At 50.0% G+C, this 18,840-nt stretch overlaps 1 protein-coding gene across 3 annotated transcripts in view; it reads right to left on the reverse strand.

Annotated features, from left to right (window-relative positions):
* Positions 1-18,840, reverse strand: part of PPP1R12A (protein phosphatase 1 regulatory subunit 12A) — a 2,468,713-nt gene that overhangs the window by 2,283,074 nt on the left and 166,799 nt on the right. For all 3 annotated transcript variants that reach the window (XM_069629290.1, XM_069629288.1, XM_069629289.1), the window contains exon 3: positions 16,194-16,312. In XM_069629290.1, coding sequence (XP_069485391.1) covers positions 16,194-16,312 — 119 coding nt within the window. The remainder of the gene's footprint in view (positions 1-16,193; positions 16,313-18,840) is intronic.

The raw sequence follows: 18,840 nt of genomic DNA on the forward strand, positions 1-18,840 counted from the left end.
TGCGCAGTACAGCTTGGCCGACCCTGGACTCCTCCCTGGAGTCCCGATCGACGCAGTAGAATCTCGTGAAGGTGTGCGTCGACCTCCACGTAGCAGCCCTGCAGATGTCCAGCAAGGGCACACCAGACAGGAACGGTGCACGTAGAACTTCAGCGCTCTAGCCACATCCAGCGAGTGCAAAGTTCTCTCGGCCGGAGACGAAGGCGACGGGAAGAAAACTGACAACACCAAGGGCTCGTTGAGGTGGAAGTCCGACGGCACCTTGGGCATAAAGGAGGGGTGCGTCCTGAGCACTACCCTCGTGTCGTGAAAAGTCCAGTACGGGGATTTGCAGGAAAGGGCCTGGATCTCTCCCACTCTTCGTGCGGAGGTGATGGCCACAAGAAACGCGGTTTTCCACGACAAGAACTTCAACGGAGCCGAGTGCAGAGGCTCGAACGGAGGTCCCATGAGCTTGGTCAGCACCACGTTGAGCTCCCACGCCGGGGCCGGAGCCTTCACCGGCGGGAACGATCTGAACAGTCCCTTCATGAATTCTTTCACCAGACGATGAGACCACAAAGACGTCCGCCCCGTGGTTCTGGTGTATCGGGAGATCGCAGCAAGATGAATCTTGATGGACGCGTGCGCCAGGCCAGCCTTGGCCAGCGTCAGAAGGTACGGCAGTACCTGGGGAGCTGTAATCCGTAGAGGGTTAATCTTCTGTGCGTGGCACCAGACAGAGAACCTCTTCCATTTGTGTCCATAGCATTTAAGAGTTGAGGACGCCCTGGCCTTTGCAAGAACCTCTCTGCAGTCGGCCAGTATGTCGTATCCTCCAAACTGTAACGCTGCAGGAGCCAGGCCTGCAAGTTCAGCGACCTCGGGTCCTGATGGAGGATGGCGCCTCCTTCCCTGGAGAGAAGAACCACGTCCACTGGCAGCTTGATTGACGGGGACGCTGACAAGTCCAGAAGGTCCGGGAACCATATCTGCCTCGGCCACGCAGGTGCGAAGAGGATCATCCTGCACCGTAACCTCTTGAGCTGGTTGATGAGCCGGATCAGCAATAGCAATGGAGGGAACGCGTATAGAAACAGGCCCTCCCAGGGGAACGAGAAAGCATCGCCCATGCTCCTCGGCTGGGGAAACCTGCTGGCGAACCTCCGGCACTTGGAGTTCGTCGCTGTGGCAAACAGATCGATCGGGGGTGTGCCCCACCGTCAGAAGAGGCGGTCCACTAGATCCTGTCGTAGTTCCCACTCGTGGCACGAGCGCAGCTCTCTGCTGAGCGAGTCGGCGATGGTATTTTTTATCCCTGCCAGATGAAACGACACCAGAAACATCCCTTGGGTGACGGCCCAATGCCACAGATCCTGCGCCTCCTTGGACAGGACTGGGGATCTGGTACCGCCCTGCTTCGTGATGTAGAACATGGTGGTGGTGTTGTCGGTGAAGATCCTCACCACCTTGCCCTTGAGGGACGGAAGAAAGGACCTGAGGGCCCAAAACACTTCACGGAGCTCCAGGACGCTGATATGGAGGGACTTCTCCGTCGGAAGCCAAAGGCCTCTCGCGTGCAGATTTTCGGTGTGCGCTCCCCACCCTTCCAGGGAGGCATCCTTGGTCACTGTCTCCTGGTGGCCGGGGGTCTGGAAGTCCATGCCCGCCGTCAGATGCGCGCGGGTGCCCCACCACCGGATCGCTCGTCGGAAACTCTCGTGTGATCCTCTCCTCGAAGCTGCCCATCGTCTGGATCCAGCGCGCGCGTCCAGGAACTCCTGCAACGGGCGCATCCGGAGCCTGCACAGGCGGATGAGATAAATGCAAGAAGACATCATTCCGAGGAGGGACTTGATGGACCTCACCCTGACCGCGTCCGCAACCAGCATCCGCTGCACCTTGCCCAAGATGGCCCTCGTCCTTTCCTCCGACGGAGAGGCCAGAAGCGACACTGTGTCGAGCTTCGCTCCCAGAAACAGAGCGTCTTGCGCGGGCACCAGGTGGGACTTGGCGTAGTTTATGGAGAATCCCAGGTCCGTGAGTAGTTGGACTGTCCTTGCCGTGTGCTCCACGGCGAGCTCCTTAGTCTTTGCTCGGATGAGCCAGTCGTCCAGGTAGGGGTAGACGTGGATCCCCTCTCTGCGCAGCTGCGCCGCCACCGGTGCGAGGCACTTGGTGAGCACCCTGGGTGCCGACCTCAGTCCGAAGGGAAGGGCTCTGAACTGGTAGTGACGCCCTTGGACCACGAACCTGAGAAACTTTCGGTGTCCCTTTAGGATGGGAATATGGAAGTAGGCATCCTCCAAATCCAACGACGACAGGAAATCGCCCTCCTCCAGTTGACCCAGGACGTGTTGGAGGTGACCATCCGGAACTTCTGTGCCTTGATGGATTTGTTCAGTCGTCGTAGGTCCAGGATGGGACGCCATCCTCCCGTCTTCTTCCTCACAAGGAAGTATCTTGATTAAACTCCAGAGCCCCGAAGCCTCTTTGGGACGAGCTTGATGGCGCCCTTCTTGAGCATCGCCTTTACCTCCAAGAGAAGTTGAGGGACGTGATGTTCTTTCCTGGCCACAGGGGGGACGCGCGGGCACCTCTTTAGAAACTCGAGCGCGTGATCCTGAGCTAGGGCGTCCAGCACCCAACGGTCGGTGGAGATGGACTCCCACACGCTGACGAAGCTCGCCAGCCGGCCTCCCACCGGGTTGCTTCGGTGGGGGCCCGACCCCACGGCCGGTTCAGTCCTGCTTCGACGAGGCTTTGCCGCCTTGTCCTCCTTAGCGACGACGGCGGGGTCCGCCTGACTTGCCTCGTCCTCTGTAAGCTTCCTGTGACGACGAACGGGCCGCTTGACGGTAGGTGGAAAATCCGCCTCTGGAACCTTGGGAGGCACCCTGTTTGCCTCCGCCGCTCCGAAAGGGCGGCCGCCGTTGCTGGAGAAGCCCAAGAGCCCGGGCCGTCTCCGTGTCCGCCTTGATGGCTTGAAGGGAATCGTCCACTGTTTTCCCAAACAGGTTGTTTCCGTCGAACGGCATGTCCAAGACTCTGGTTTGCACGTCCTGACGGAAGTCAGTAGCCTTGAGCCATCCAAGCCGCCTAAGCCACACGCCGTTGCCCAACTGGCGAAATCCAGCGTCATCGATGTCCGTCGCAATCGTAATGCATGGTCCGATGCCACCTCTCCTTCCTGCAAGATCTCTAGGGCTTCCGCCCTCTTGTCGTCTGGTAGGAAGTCCAGCAAGGGGGCCAGTTTGTACCACAACTCCCTGTCGTAGCGGGCTACGATAGCCAAGGCGTTGGCCGCCTTAATCGTCGTCGCTGCCGACGAGATGACTCTGCGTCCCATTGTGTCTAATTTCTTTCCCCCGCCGTCCAGCGGGGAGGTTGACGTAGAGGCCGCGCCCCCCCCCCGCTTTCTTCCTGGCCGCCGCGGAGACGACCGAGTCCGGGGTCGGCTGTGCCCGAAGGCACAAGAGGGCCGCGTCGGGGACCCGGTACTACTTCTCGTACCGATCCCTTCTACCCGGCGTCGTGGATGGGTTCTTGAGAAGGGCGAGGCCCTCATCCCAAATATCGTCTAGTAGAGGTACAGCGAGGACCGTCTTCCTCTTGGTCTCGCGCCGTTGATAAAGGAAACCTTCCTTCTCTTCCGGGCAGAGCTGGAAAAGCTTGGATGCCCTGGCGATCATGGAGTGAAATGATCCAATCTCGTCGGGCGGGGAAGCCCGGGTGGGAGGTGACGGGAGATCCTCGTCGTAAACCTAGGCGTCCGTACCCGTCGCGGCCGTGTCAGTCCCCGTATCATCCCCACGTGTCGTGGACGGGGAGGAGGGCTGAACAGGGCGCGATGGCTGAAAAGGAGGTGGAGGATGAATCCTCCTTCTCTTAGGGGGAGGGCTCCCAGAAGGGCCTGGCTCCGGGTCCCCCGTCGGGAGCGGTTCCTCCGTTGGTGGTAACGGCAGTCTCATCCTTATCTCCGAGCATAAGGACTGTATAGCCAACAAAATGGCCGCCGAGTTGTCTTGCGGCACTGGTTGAGGGAGATCCGATGGGCGATCAGGAGCCCCGTCGGCAGCCCCGTCGGCATCCTCGACGCCCTCGTCGTCTTCCACGTCGGGGTCCCTCCCAACAGGATGGTCTTCTTCCACGCCAGAGCCGTGGCCTAAGACTTCGACCAGCTCCTCCTCAGAGGTTGAGGCCGAGTCCACGACGACCTCCTGCCCCCCCTTTTTCTTCTCCGTCGGAGGTTTCACGGGGGTCCTGTCGATGGGCATGAAAGAGGACTCCCTCCGCGGTGGCAGGGAGATTCTGGGCCCCGGGGTCGCCACCACTGGTGTAGCCTCCACAGGCTGAGCCAGGGCCGCCGCGACTGTCTCGATAGAGGCCTTGGCCGGATGGATCAAGGCTTTCACCACCTTAGGTGCGCTCACCGCCTTCTCCTTGGGGGGTGGGTCACCACCTCGCTCCCCCTCCGATGGGGCCTTAGGGCACGACCGGGGTGCTCGGCCTTCCTCTTACCCGAGCCAGAGCGTTGGCTCGTGGTTGATGGCGCCGGGGAGGATGCGCCCCCCTGGCGCCCGTAGAGCCCGACCGTTCGGCGCTCCCGGTGCCAGCGGACTCGCGATGCTTGGCCTTCTGTTGGACCCCCGTCGCCGGGGCGCCCTCAAAGGTCTTAGAAGACCGCTCGGACTTCTTCTTCTCGCCTGACGGGCTCTTTCCTTCCAGCCAGATGGCGAGGCGTTGATGGCAGTCCTTCATGGTCCGCTCCGACATATTGCCGCAAAACGCACAGTCCTTCTCCACGTGCGTCTTGTCCTCAAGTAGGCAGTAAAGGCAAAGGGAGTGTTCGTCCTCAAAGACATTCTGAAGCTGGCATCCAGGGCAGACCCTGAACAGCTTTCCGGGCGTCGAGCTTCCCTTCTTCTGGGCCATGTTCGAGATGGGCCTGAGAAACTTCTGGAGTCCTCCAAAAGCGCGGCTCGACGAAATCTTCACCCTTGAGGGGCGTAGACGAATCTGACACGGGTCCCCATTGATCGGATGAAGAAACAGTGGAGCTTGAGGCTCTTTTGACCGAAAAAAAAGAAATTTGAGAAAAAACGTGAAAAATAGCACTAACGCTCGAGAGCATTAGCACGAGGATCCCAACACTTGAACGTGCGGTAAAAATCTGAAGATGGCTGCCAGAGGCGGGGCTTAGGTAGAGGGCAGTCATTGGCTGTGGTCAGTAAGACGCAGAGATCAGTGATTGGTTACTACTACGAAAGACAGATCAGAAACAAAACTGATACTGATTTTTTTCTTTACCGAGGATTCCCAGCCTGACGGGGAATATTCATGAGCATGTGAATCCATGCCAGACCCCATGCTGGAGAATGGCGGTTTCCTCAAGGAGGATTTTCTGGTGCTCCAAGGAGTGTACTTTCTGTCTTGGAGGATGGTTGCAGGAGCATACTAGTAGCTCTATACAGTATCCTGCGGACACTGTGGACAGCACCAATCTATCCGAAGTGATCCCTTCCCAGGCGTGGGTGAAGGTGGAAATGCGCCCCCCTACTAGGGATGCATGGGAAGGGACCCGGAGCAGAACGTCACTGTTTATTGGGTGGCGTACCACCTCTACCAGGGCTGGCTCTACCCCTAGTGCGGCCCCTGCGCTGACCTCTGGTGAAACCCTGTGTTGCCTGGGACTGATTGTTGCCCCATGAGGTTCCTTGATTTGGATAGTAGTTGGAACCCCTCTGGGAGCTTTGGCCGCGAAAGTGACGAAAATGATTTCCCCTCTGACCTGGGGGCTTATTTGTCAGTTGACCGAGAGATTTTAAGGTCTCATTCGTCCTCAGCTGTCTTTAGTGCCTCTTCCACTGCTTTGCCGAATACAATGTTCGGCTCCACCGGCATTTCTATGAGCGTGGCTTGGGTCTCGGGCTTGAACCCAGACTGTCCTAGCAAAGCATGGCGTTTTATTACTGTGTCTTCAGCTATCAATCTTCCAGCATTGTCTGCCGCATCAAAATTTGTCTTAAGAATGCACCCAGACATGGACCTTCCGCCTGCTGCAATTTGGGCTAACTGTCCCTTTAGTGGTTCAAGTGCAGAGGCTACTAAAGCAGCTACTAGGTCCCATTGATGGCAGTTATAGCTTGCTAAAAGAGTGGTACTGTTAGCAATACGTGCCTGGTAGGCTGACGTGGAGGCAACTTTCCTGCCCAGAGAGTATATTCTCTTGCTCGCTTTATCGGGCGGTGCTTCGGAAGAAGTGGAGTACCTGCCCTCTTTCTGGTAGTTAAAACCCGACTCCCTCGTAGTAATTGCCCCCTAATGTACATGGGATCAGAGGGTGCAGCGCGGAATAATTTTTCCACTCGTGGATTGACTGCACGAGTGAGATTAGGAGTTACCAGTGAGGGATCGATTTTGCGCTGGATGGGTCTTAATACGGGGATAGCCTGGGAAACGGCTCTTCTGTCACCTTAGATTTCCTCCGCGAAATCTAGATCTTCTTGGGCACCTTGTGTGTCTATTTGGAAATGAGATGCTGCTTTCGGTGCGTCGTTCACCGGGGGGTTTTTAGGAATAGGAAAGTCGAGATTGGAGGCTTCCGCTTCATCTTCCTCCTCTTCTTCCTGGTCCTCATCGTCCCCATAGTAAGAAACCCCCATCTGGTCTTCCAGCATATGTGTTTGTCTCGCCATAAGAGTCTGGATGGTAAGGTTCAATTAGTAAAGGGTATGAAAACGAGCCCTGCGTTGGAGCCTCAGAGCAGAGCCTTTTAGTAGGGGGTTGAGAGGGCTTGGATCCTGAAGAGGCCTAGGTAGCTGGAGTGCTGACATAGCTCTGGAAATAATTAGGGTCTTTCTCACAGAAGTCTGACATAAGAATGTCATTTCTCATTACCCTATCAATGTCCTCAGAATTCCATTCTCTTGAACTAGGAATGACTACAGGATTCTCATCCTCTTCCTCCATGCCCATATCCTGGGCAGTGGGAGGAACAATCTTTCCCTTGGTGACAGGGTCAGGGAACTTGGATTTTTCTAAAGATCTAGGGGCTTTGTTTTTCCTTTTGAACATGGTGTTCTGGGTTTTTTTCTGTTTTTCCCCCTTCCCATGAATAGAGGAAAGTTTTCCTGAACTTTTAGGGGTCTCCGAGTGCTTCGACGCCTGGCGTCGAGACTCAGAGGTGGCTTTCGACACATCGGGTCTAGGCTCGGTGGTGGTACGAAATTCTGAAGTCTTGGAAGAGGGGCATAGAATCTCAGAAGTAGACGTCGAATGCTACTTGGGGGAAGAGGTCGGATTCGTCTTCAGACGACCGTGCCTCAATGACTTTTGGTAATGTGGCACCTTTCCCAACCGTGGACGGTTGTAGTTTGTCGTGAGGCGAACATGACCCGGAACACCCAGAGGACACAATCAGTGGACCGCTCTCTCGATGCCTTCTGTTGCTCGACATCCGTGTCGAATCTTGGCTGGGGCTAATATGCTTGGTGGAAGTGGTGTGTGTTGCGCTTTTGCCTCCGGGTCTTGTCCCCATAACTGAACCGCTGGTCAGTGAGGTCGGGGGCTTGCGCGTGGGTGTCTGAAGTCACCCCTGTGCCCTTGCCGTCCAATAAGGCGGCGTTGCTGCCATCGCTGAAGGATCAAACGGCATCCATGGCCTCTAGCTGCCTGGCGTAGTGGGCCCAGCGCTTCGTCGAGCGATCTGAGTGTTTTGGGTTTGAAGAGCCTGCAAGCTCTACAGGTAGACTCGTGGATTCTCAGCGGCTGATTTCCTCAATCTCGATTACGGACGTCGATCTTCGGCGTAGGGTGGGAGAAACGGGGAAATATTGTAATATTGATGAATGGCTAAAGCCAAAAGGAACTACGCGATATGCTTCCGACAATTATGACGGAAAAAAACAAGCTGAGGGTCCCACACTCGTGAGGGATCATGGGTACAGTACAGTGGCCGTCACACTAGGGATAGTATTACTGGCAGGCCCTAGTTCGACGCCCCTTCGAGTTTCAAAAAACAAACTAATACTCTGCAGCTTCCACGAGATGTCAGCCTATGCACAGCATGTGATCTAAGCAGATTCAACAAGCCTCAAATATATATATATATCTCATTAACAAAAACATTGTTAACGGGACGTTATGGTTAAGTTGCACTAGTAAAAAGCTAAGAAATTCTATGGAAAAACGTTGTTACAGGGACGTTATAGTTACAGGTAAAACCGAGGGGAAAAAAAACTATTCCACAGTTATGGTAAGATAAGCAACCGTAACTCGTGCCACCAGTGTGCACTGCAAGGAATAACACCTATGACATCAAAGATGCCATCACAAATCACATTCAGGACATCATTCCGTCTCCCGGCATGTCCCCTATAGTATCCAGGCAGCTGCTGCCCCTTCTGTACCAGACCTTTCCTGCTGTTCCTTCTGTGGCGTGTTGAGAACACCATAATAAATGAAAATGAACTGTGAAAGGGAAAAAGGTAAAGAAAGAAAGCACCTTTCACAGATCAACAACGGAATTGCCAATGCATGCATGCAGGGCGGGAAGAGTGGCAGTGTGGTAAACACTGTAGTTGAATGTGTTACAAAGGGGGTCGCTGTACAAAGAGGCTTTTTTACGTAGAGCATTTTCAAGAGAGTCACAGCGCAACACTAACTACAAAAAAATGGCACTACTTTCAAGAAGGGCATCAAGACAATTTAGATGGGGTGTACAAAAATAGGGATGGCTGGCATAGTAAAATGAATGTTATAGCTGGGGAAATGTATTCGTGCTGTGAAACGTCATAGTCCCATGGGCGAAGAATGCCATTGGGACATGTCGAACGAAGGCACAAATACTCTTCTTTGCAATGTACCACACTGTCTGCATTCACAGACCAAATAGAAAATGACGCTGCCATATCAGTGGCTGCATAATGTGATAGAAACTTATGCAAGAGATCGGAAGCAAACGCATGAACTGGGCAAACGGCACTGAAACTAGTGTAATATGCTGTGCAATTTTCCCTGCACAAAGAATAATAATATCAGCATGATTGCATCTCACCCAAGTGAGACACACAGAAACCAAAATCTGGTACCTAATTTAACCTACTCCATAGCACTACACATGCACATGATAGATTGCAAAATAAGTAGCCACTGCACAGAGTTTTCCATTCACTTTCACCCAATGTATGTCGAAATCCCCTAAAAACCACAAGCTGTGCCCTGTGAAACAGCCATAACCGTACCCTCTGCATTTCTGTCGACAAATACACTGTATAGCAGTCTGTCAGTACATACCACCCCCACAAACGTTACTGCCCAATCCCGTAGCCTGTGCATGCCCATTTCTATGGCGGTCATCTGCAAAAGGGGCGTATGTAACAAGTGCCACCCTGCAACTATCGTGATATTTGCTGACATTTACTGCTGGGCGGCGGGGGAATAACTCAACCAGGAGAGCGGACGTCATAAGTTGTTTTGGCTCTTAAAAGAAACTTTGGGGTTATTTATTTATTTTTTTAAAGGTGCTTCCCTAGAAATACTTTGTTTTTGGTTTTCATACGTAAATGGGTGTTTTCTACGTCAGCTCACATCCTTACAATAAGGTCTTCACTGCAGTGTGTAGATTGATCAACATTTAATTGCCACTGTGTGACAAAGACATGCCATTTGCCTTGTGACCCAATGTTCTCATTCTCACAGGAGAACATCCCAGCAGCACTCAAGAAGTCACATGCTTCTGTTGATGAAACCCCTTCCAACCTCTGGCTGGCGACAGGAATCATTGGAATACTACACTATTCTCAGGGGTATACATGAGAAAAGCACCTTGGCAGTAGGAAAAATGCGCTGCATTGCTTTCATCATAGTCTTCAGTTGACTTAACACACAGGAACAAGGCATGTAACCCATAAAGAAGGCTCCAAAGTGCACGATCACGTGTACAGTTGCCGAAGAGGCCACACGTTGACGTTCTACAAGCAGTCCGCCAAAACATCATGCTTCGACACTACACCACAAAGTGCCCACTCCCTCCAAACCGAAATTGCCAGACTACTCTTCTTGGAGGGCATACACGCACAGATCTTTCTTACCATGTTTGCCAGTCGCAGTACACAAAGTAATGGGGAAAGTGAATGCCTCCCTTTCATGTGACGCACACCCAGAGCACCTGATTGGCCAAAATCCATAGTCACATTCCCATTGCCCACCATGGTGAGAAGCGCAAAAAAAAAAAGTGCCACGGGCCTTTCCCCAATGACCGAGAGGGCCGCACCAGGGTGAAGCAGGACAACTTTTTTTCGTATTGGTAATGGCCGCTTTGTATGTAGCCGCTGCTGTGGAGAATCTTTCCTTGTTAGGGGAAGAAGGGGCTTTTCTCCAACTGGCTTCGGAAGTTCTTTTGATATTGCGTAATGCTTTTAGTTCTGCAGAGAACCATTTGTTCATGTGGGCAGCGGGTTTGGCCTTTCTCAATTTTAGTGGGGCAATTTGGTTTAAGGCTTGTTCCAATGTGCCATTATAAATTTCAACCAGGGAGGATGGGTCTGTGTTGGTCTTGGGAGGAAGGTTAGTGATAGGCTGTAGAAGGGGTAGCAAGTTCTCCAAGGTTATGTTGCCTTTGTTCCTAGACAGGGATTGCGATACAGTGCTAACTGGTGTGCTAAGGTGGGTGCCTTTGGGTATGGAGAAGGTGTTACAGTGATGGTCTCTCCAGGCACACGGTGCAATGTTGATTAAAGTGATGTCACAGTTGGAATCAGCCAACCAATCCAAAGGTCTGCCTTAGGCATGGGAGGGTTCATTCATACTTTGTGTGAAGCCTAGATGTGTGAGAGTGTCTTACAAGGTAAATGCACTAGCATCGTTGGGGTCGCCCAGTAGAATGATTTGAGAACCTGGTTTGGAGTGTAAAGTTAAAAGGTGGGTGATGTCTTCCTTTGAGGAAGACATGGCACCTGGGGGTCGATATATGAGGTGAAGTAGGATGGTGCAGGTGTCTGAGAGTGAGCGTTTGACTGATAGAAGTTCTACTGAAGGAAGTCCTGGATTTGGGAATTCTCCAAGGTTCAGGTGAGATTTGGCTATGAAGGCCACTTTCTCACCGGTGCCTCTGTCTGAGCCAATGTTAAGTGTTTATCAGGAGAGATGAAGGGCATGCCGCTGGGTCAAGCCAGGTCTCCGTGACAGGGAGAAAGTCCAGCTGGTTAAAGGTGATCAGGTCAGCGATGTCAGGGGCGTGCGCCACTAGTGAGCGTGCCTTAATAAGAGCGCCCTTAATGGTAAGGCTGGCTGTGGCTCCTTGTGGAGATTTGTGGGCCACGGTAGATATGATGTCACTGTGTGATCCAGTTGGTAGTGGGTGAGGGGTGGATGGGGCTCGGGATTATGTGCAAAGGGTGCCCTTTGGGTCAAGGTTCTATGGCGGAAGGGAGAGCCTAGTCTTTCGTTTCTCATATGTAGAGGACATGGAGTCAAAGGTGTAGTGTGGGGAGGGTAGCAGTAGTGTGAGCTGTAGGAGAGTAGTAGGGTGGAGACGAGAGAGGGTGTAGCAGGCAATGGGATGGAAGGGTGGAGGTAGATTGTAGAGAAACAGCAGAGGGACAGAAGAGAATAAGGGAGGGGGAAGGCAGACCATGGGAGGAGAAGGAAAGAGAAAAGGGACAGTGACAACGACCTAGAGAGGAACGGTAGACCGTCAGAGGAGAAGACCAAGTGGGGGCCCGAGTCTGAAAGACATAAAACCCTCAACATCTGTAAAGATCTACACGAGCATGCAACAATAATATCGCTTTCGACACTCAGGCGGATGCTCCACCAGAGACTGGGGAATCTTAGAGTAGGGACCCTCTAGATTGTTCCCTGAGGAAGTCTGTATAGATAAGGAGGTTGCCTTTAGGTTTCCTGGTCTTGTCAAGCAGGGAAGATGGAGATCCACCACACAAAGCAGCCCAGAGCCAGTCCTTGCTCGGTGGGGGAAATCACCTTGGAGGGGGGGATGAGGTGGCAACCATTACTTCTTCCCCTGGAGCCATTTTATATGGTTGCAGTACATATTTGTCAAACACCATGCCTCTACTTCAAGTTGCTCGCAAGTCTCTTTCCATCTTTTTTAGAGACTGAATCAGTAGAGCACCGAACGCCAAGCACTGGCCTATGTCTGCAAAAGATCCACAGAGAGCAGGACACCGGTGAGTAAAAGCAACCCTCCAGGAAGCCTTGAATCCAGTGCCCCGCGGAGAGCCTGGGAAAGACCAGCATTGCAGGACCTAGGCAAGCATGCGCCAATTAGCGTATCGCTTCAGCACTTAGATGCTCCACCAGAGTTGTCTTTAATCCTAGACCACCAAGGATATGAAAGCGGGGCCACCCCTCACTCCCACCCCCTGTAAACCCTCTAGAGACAATTGCCGGCGAAAATGAACCCAAGGGAACCTGACCGACTGGGACACTGAATTGGCATACCAAACATGGTTGACCCATGGTGTCTCCCAGTAGAGAAAATGGGCAGGGCTTAGCCCCCAACTTAATGCCTTTTTCGAACGGAACACCTTTGTAAAAACATCCCCTGGCATATACACCACCCAGGAAGGGAAGGTAAATCACGATTGGCTGGGGAAAGCTGGCCAATCAGGGAAGAGGGTGGGAAACAAACAGGGGACAGGAAACTAAGTGTGGGTTATTCAGGTGAGGTCAGCCGTGGAGTGGAGGTGGAGGTGGACCAACAGACCAGCAGAAGGAGGGGAGTAAGGAAGGCGCAAAAGAGTGTAGAGGCATTTTAAAGAAAGTTTAGTCATTGGTGTAGGGAGTACAAGGGCACTACAGCGCGAATGTGTGCGTTTGTGTTGTATGTAGATAGAAGTTAGTATAAGGATTGGATGTGGAGTGAATACTGGATGAAAGAAGTATGTTTGTGCAGTGGAGAGGAGAGGGCAGAAAGGTAGGAGGGAAGTAGTGGTAGGAGGAAGTAGTGGGAGGCGCGGAGCGGGAGAGTAGTAGTGGACGGAGGGGAGTTGTGATGGGGAGTTGTAGTAAGAGGAGTGCTAGTGCTAGTAGGAGAGGCAGTGGTATAGAAGGTGAGGTGGTAGTAGAGGAAAAAGAAAGGTTAACATTGCAGGACGGTGGAGCAAAACATCGGCAGGACAGGAGGCTGGTGTGGAGGAGAAAAGAAGGAAGAGGCATAGTAGAAGGGCATGGTGAGAGTGAGCATGACTGGTCTTAAACGAACCAACAGAGTGGGTGTAGACACTGTTCCCAAATACCAATATAACACTAAGCAGGGCTAGAGTAGTGATATCTAGGAAGTCCTTCAGGGCGAAAGTGAGCCCCTGTTTAGGGAAACACCCTAGCAGGAGATCCAGAAGTTAGTGTAGGGGGATACTGGTCTATAATACTAAGCCGGGGTTGCAGACAACTGGGCTTCGGTGAGCATCAAAATTGAGAGAGGGTCTGCCCTGACGCCACTTGTTCCAAAGCCTCTGGACCAGCCCCGAACCAAACTGTCTAATTTTCATCTTGGTTGTAAAAGACCAGTCTATACCTCTGTATTATTGGTAATAAAAAGCCTTACACTGTCCGCTAGTCTCTACCTTGTTCTGCGAGAGTCCGTCACAGCATCACCTTGAGTGAGGCAGTTTTTAGATAGTAGCGGTTACTGATCACTTAGTGATCATCTCAGGATTAGGGAGAGAACACCAGTCTATACGAAAGTGGGACAGCCCTAAGTCCCCCCTGGGCTATGAAAACAATAAAAACTCTTCAGATGACTGAGAGTTGATGTGTTCTTGAGGACCTCTGACTCTAGCTTAGCCAGATTTAGAAGTGGATATCTGGCTTGGTGTGGGTCCTGGGCCGCCTTTTGCGATTTTCCCCCATTTTCAACATTTACAAAGATATTTCCGGAGGGGAAGAGGGGTCATGCTTCAGTGCTGAATGAAGGAGTTGTGCAGTGCCATGCTTTGTTTCATGGATGCTGCGAGGGTCCCCCAAAATGGTGACCACTGTGCTTGCTATTGTAGGGCCAGCAGTCATCCCCCTCAGTGGCCAGGGCTTCAGTGCCAATGTGGCTACTTTTTTGTTTTCTGATCCTTTGAGTGTTCTCTGCGCAGCAGCACCATGTTATAGAGGTTCTAGTCTACTCTGGTGATGACTGGGCACCCCTTTCCACCCTGCACTCCCCCTCCCCCGCTCCCTCAATCTGGCCTTTTGCACTCCATGCAAGGCACAGGGCTCTGTGAGGTACTGTTAGGAGATGGGGAGAGGCGTAATTGCAAACTTAAATTGCTTCATTTTCAGAGCTGAATCTGTTTCTTGCGCACAGAATCAAATCTCTCCTCTTATGAATCATTACATTTGCTCCTGCCTCCTTGGAGAAGCTTTCTTCTCAGCCTCCACTATGTATGTTGACCACCAGAGCCAGTTCATTTAGACTCTGGAGAATCTTTGGCTTACATTTCTTGCACATGGAGCAGACCTCATTGTTGTGGTCCCTAAACAGGTAATGGCTGCACGCCTTATGGTTGTCTATCCAAGGAAATTTTGCTATGCATTTGGGATATTTTAAAATCCCTTTTCTAATCGAGTTGTCAATAACGGGGAACCTCATGTAACTGGATACCATAAATTGTATGCAAGTCTTTCTCATTTGATGTGTCCCTAAATGTAGAGTTTGGTTGTCGGCAGGCACTGGGTGTCCCGCGATGCAGAGTCGATATCCAAATTAAGTTAATCAGTGTCAGTCCCAGTGTGGATAGTCATTGTTTGGATGTTAATTAGCCTCTGCTGGTTCCTCCTGCAACCATCCAATCCTGGAAAACAAGCACCGGGGGGTGGTGGGGCATATTCACAAATGGGCATTATGGGTTACTGAACACGTACAATAGGGGTAGTGACACAGAAATGTCCCTGTCAACATCTACTTTAATTTCTGCAGAAACACAACATAAGACTCTTGACCAAAGGAAAAAATAAACCCGTCAAAATTCCTGTGGGGAATAAAGCAGGTCAGATTAATTACCGATATTCAGACGTTCGTGGAAAACTAATAGGGTATATAACATTGTGATTATGAAAAATCATTCTGACCAACAAAGGGCTACCAACTAATCAGGCAGCACAATTAGCGAATGTGAATTGTTTCCAGATTCTTGCGCTTCAGCACTGGAAAAAGTAAATCTGCAACCAAAATTAAGTTTTGCTGATCCAGCTAACCTAGAAGTCACGTATGTGGCAACCAAGTGCCCTAGAAATGAAACCTGACTTTGCAAATAATTCAGAAAAAATTATTCCGATAAACTTATCGAAACGCCAGAGGAAGTTGAGAAAATGTGGAGAAAGGGTGACTTGTATTAGATGCTGTATAGTTTGACTGAGGAAATCTGTTAATTGGCGTTCTCTACTGTGGATGTCTTCCAACTCTGTCCATCTGTACTATTGAGAGCACCAAATTCACCAGTCTAAAATCAACAGACGGTTTTGAAACCAATTGAGCCTAATTTGAACAATGTCCTTAGTCTACTTACACCAGCATGTACAGAGGGTAGCAACTACATTAAGGGCATGAGGCTTAGGGGCCATTTAGTTCATCCCCAATTATTGTTCCAACAACATGCAATTATTTAACACAATCAGATACAATTCCTAATATATGTAGAAACAGTGGCTTGGCAAACAATTGCATTCAAGGAGACTTTCATGATATATGTCATGTCATTTATAATGCGCCAATACGCAAGTGTTTCAAGGCACGACAAGACAAGGTAGGGAAGACAGAGGGAGGACAAGATAAACGATCTTACTACGCCTTGAGTCATTCAGATTGTGCAAGTGTGACAGCACAAAGTGCAGGGAGAAGGGAGAGGGGGGAAGTACCAGGGAGACGAAGGTGAGAAGTGCAGCCAGGGCAGCGCAGCTCTGGGTAGGAGCAAGGACGCAGGGGACTGTAGAGGTTACAGTTACAGCCCCTAAGCGTGCGGTAGGCCCAGAGGAAGTGCAGTGGAGACTGATCATGGAGGAGCCCAGTACCCAGTGAGGCTCTGAGGGTAGCTTGCCAACCAGTCGGCGAAGCAGACAGGTAGGTCAGCCGGGGAAGGGATAGGGGGGGGGAAGAGAGGAGAAAATTAATGTCTTCAGCTGCTTCCGGAACTTCAGGTGGTCCGGCACAAGTTTGAGAGGTGCAGGGATGCACAACTGGATAACGTACAAAGAACACATACCTTGTCTATTAACTTCATTCTGAAGAAGTTCCTCCATTGCCTCTTCTTCTGCAATGTCCAATGGTGTATCACCTTCACTGTTGACAGCACCTACATTAGCTCCTTGACTAATTAAATACCTGTGAAAGTTTTCAAAATTAAAGGAAGTGTCAATCATTTGAAAGCCAAAATAGATAGTTATACAAATAAGTAAAATTGAGGAAATCAGACTAAAACTGTTAAGATAAAGATCACGGTTGTGTCTATTTAATAAAGTGGGCAGTGTTTTTATAACTGATTTGAGTTTGAGCTACATCATGTTGCAGCAGGGGAGGATACCCCTGCCAGTCTTGTGAACTCTGGAGAAAAGAGAAGCATGGACAGTTTCACTTGCAATATCTCAAAGGTTATTAAACAATTCACTTGAGTCAATTTTTGTTGATTTTACCAGCACCTTTTCGGGAGAATAGGCAACTAAACACAGGGGTAGGTGATTACACATTTCATTTCACAGAAACCATTTGACAACATATTGCCTTACTTGGGGCCAAACTAATTATTGAGTGAAAAACATGTTTACTACCAGTCCACATAGCTCAATAGAAAAAGCAAGACTTCTGGAATGCAGAATCCCAGCTATTAGTGTTCTTTTAACCTCATTTCCCCCTTTTTTACTGCTCATTATGCCGTGTTTTCACTATTAGATAGGGTGTGTGGGTGGGAGTGGAGGAGGTATGATGAGGGAGGAAGTGAAGTTAGAATTGTGGTTGAGCAGTGACCTTTGCTGAACTGGGTAGCTTTAATGGAAACACGTAACAGTAGAGCTAGACAGTAGTACCTGGCATTTAAGGCTTTGAGAAACAGGCCTGACCGTGGGTCAAGGTGGATAAAAAGCAACTCTGCAAGCACATTTTAGATCCAGGAGATGCTTGTGAACACCAGCAACAATGAACCCAAGAAGACTTCAGGAATTGAAACCTAAGAATCTTCGCTTGGTCTGTCTATTTTCCAAGCCAAAGTAATAATCTCACAAGGAGCCACTGCTACATCTCGTGGCTGATAATTTACTATAAAGTACTTTTTGGTCTCCGTTTTCTCGGACTGTACATTTATAGTTTAGTACATTTCACACAGACAAGCGGGATTCGATTTAGAGGAGGTGAACACTATAAAGTTGCCTTCTTTTTATTGGTATTTTTCAAGGAGATATTTACACAAAGATAATAGATGGGAGAAGGGGTCGAATGGCTTAGCCCAAGCCTGATTTTACCCAGTAAGTGGGACTGAACATCCGCACTCCCCAAGTTGTAAGACTTCATACCATCTGCCCCCCACCCCTCCCTCACCACACTCCAGCTGAAACAATGCACAGAGAGGTATGCACCAACGGATCACGTGCAGGCACTGTGATGGCCCTTGCACCTTAAAGGTCATGGCTGTGAATTACCACAAATGGTAATGTAGGAACCAAATAGAAAAGCACTTGGACTAAAACCTAAACCTAGTCTGGCACAACCCTGTAATTATGTGCTCAATATCTGAGCTTGATTTGCCCAGAGCCCTGCCTACTCACTCTTAGTGAACCAAAGGTTCTGAATTATGCTAATAACTTGGACGTGTATGTATAAACAGCATATGAAATATAATGCATGGGAACTCAAAACTATTCAGCAATTAAACAGAAATATCCTTAGAAATGTACACAATGGATATATTTCTATAACAGTAGTCCAATCAAATCTGCAGAATTGTGTCTCCAAATGCACAAAATTAATACAAAGTATAGACATCCAATAAACGCTAAATTCAACATCTATGAGGGTTTATTTGTATTAATATTACGCGTTTCGCAACGATATGCCCCATTCTCAGGGATAAACCCTCATTTTTCCCAAATGACAATCTTATGAATACAACAGTATGAAATTTCAACAATTCAAGATAAATAATCAAATAATCAAATCATTGAATACAGGTGCCCCCTCGAACCTTTAATCAAATTCCAGTCTAAATAATATAATATATGGGGCAGACCACGGTGAAAAAATGGATACCACAGATCATCTAGATTTCGATCACACCTGAAGAACAGAAACAAAAGAAAAAAAAAAGTGTAGGTAAAACACTCAGAAGCCAACCTCTCAACCCATGCAGTGCTCAGTAGCATATATACCCGTTAAGTCAGCGTAGTGGAAATCCAAAATTTGCACTGCTCAAAATAACACTAAAGCCAAACATGCAATTAAATTAACACTTCAGTAAAGGGCTCTTCCTCCACAAGCTCCTACTCAAACCCCGCCATGTCGGGTCACACAAAAAAGAAAGACTACCTTGCTGCATTCACTTTCAAACTGACATGATCATGTATCGCCCCCAGTACTGCCTAAAGATAAATACATTAAGGTCAGGTCTGTGCCTCTAAACAGCAAAGGCCAAGTTACTCTCAAAGAAACGTCAACATTAATTACTTGCACGAAAGAAATCCACAGCGTTAAATTTGTCACAGTGAATACACACGTCAACAATCATGCGAAAATAAAAAAAGTCTCAGATAAGTAGACGCCCTCCCCCCCACTGCCAACACGGAAACAATAAGGTTAACTCCAAACTACCATCACTACCCACTGTAATCTGCCCATGGGGAGAAGGTTGGGGTTTCCGAGACCCC

This window comes from Ambystoma mexicanum, chromosome 12 (assembly GCF_040938575.1).
Source record: "Ambystoma mexicanum isolate Mex_15411 chromosome 12, UKY_AmexF1_1, whole genome shotgun sequence".
Taxonomy (NCBI): Eukaryota; Metazoa; Chordata; class Amphibia; order Caudata; family Ambystomatidae; genus Ambystoma; species Ambystoma mexicanum.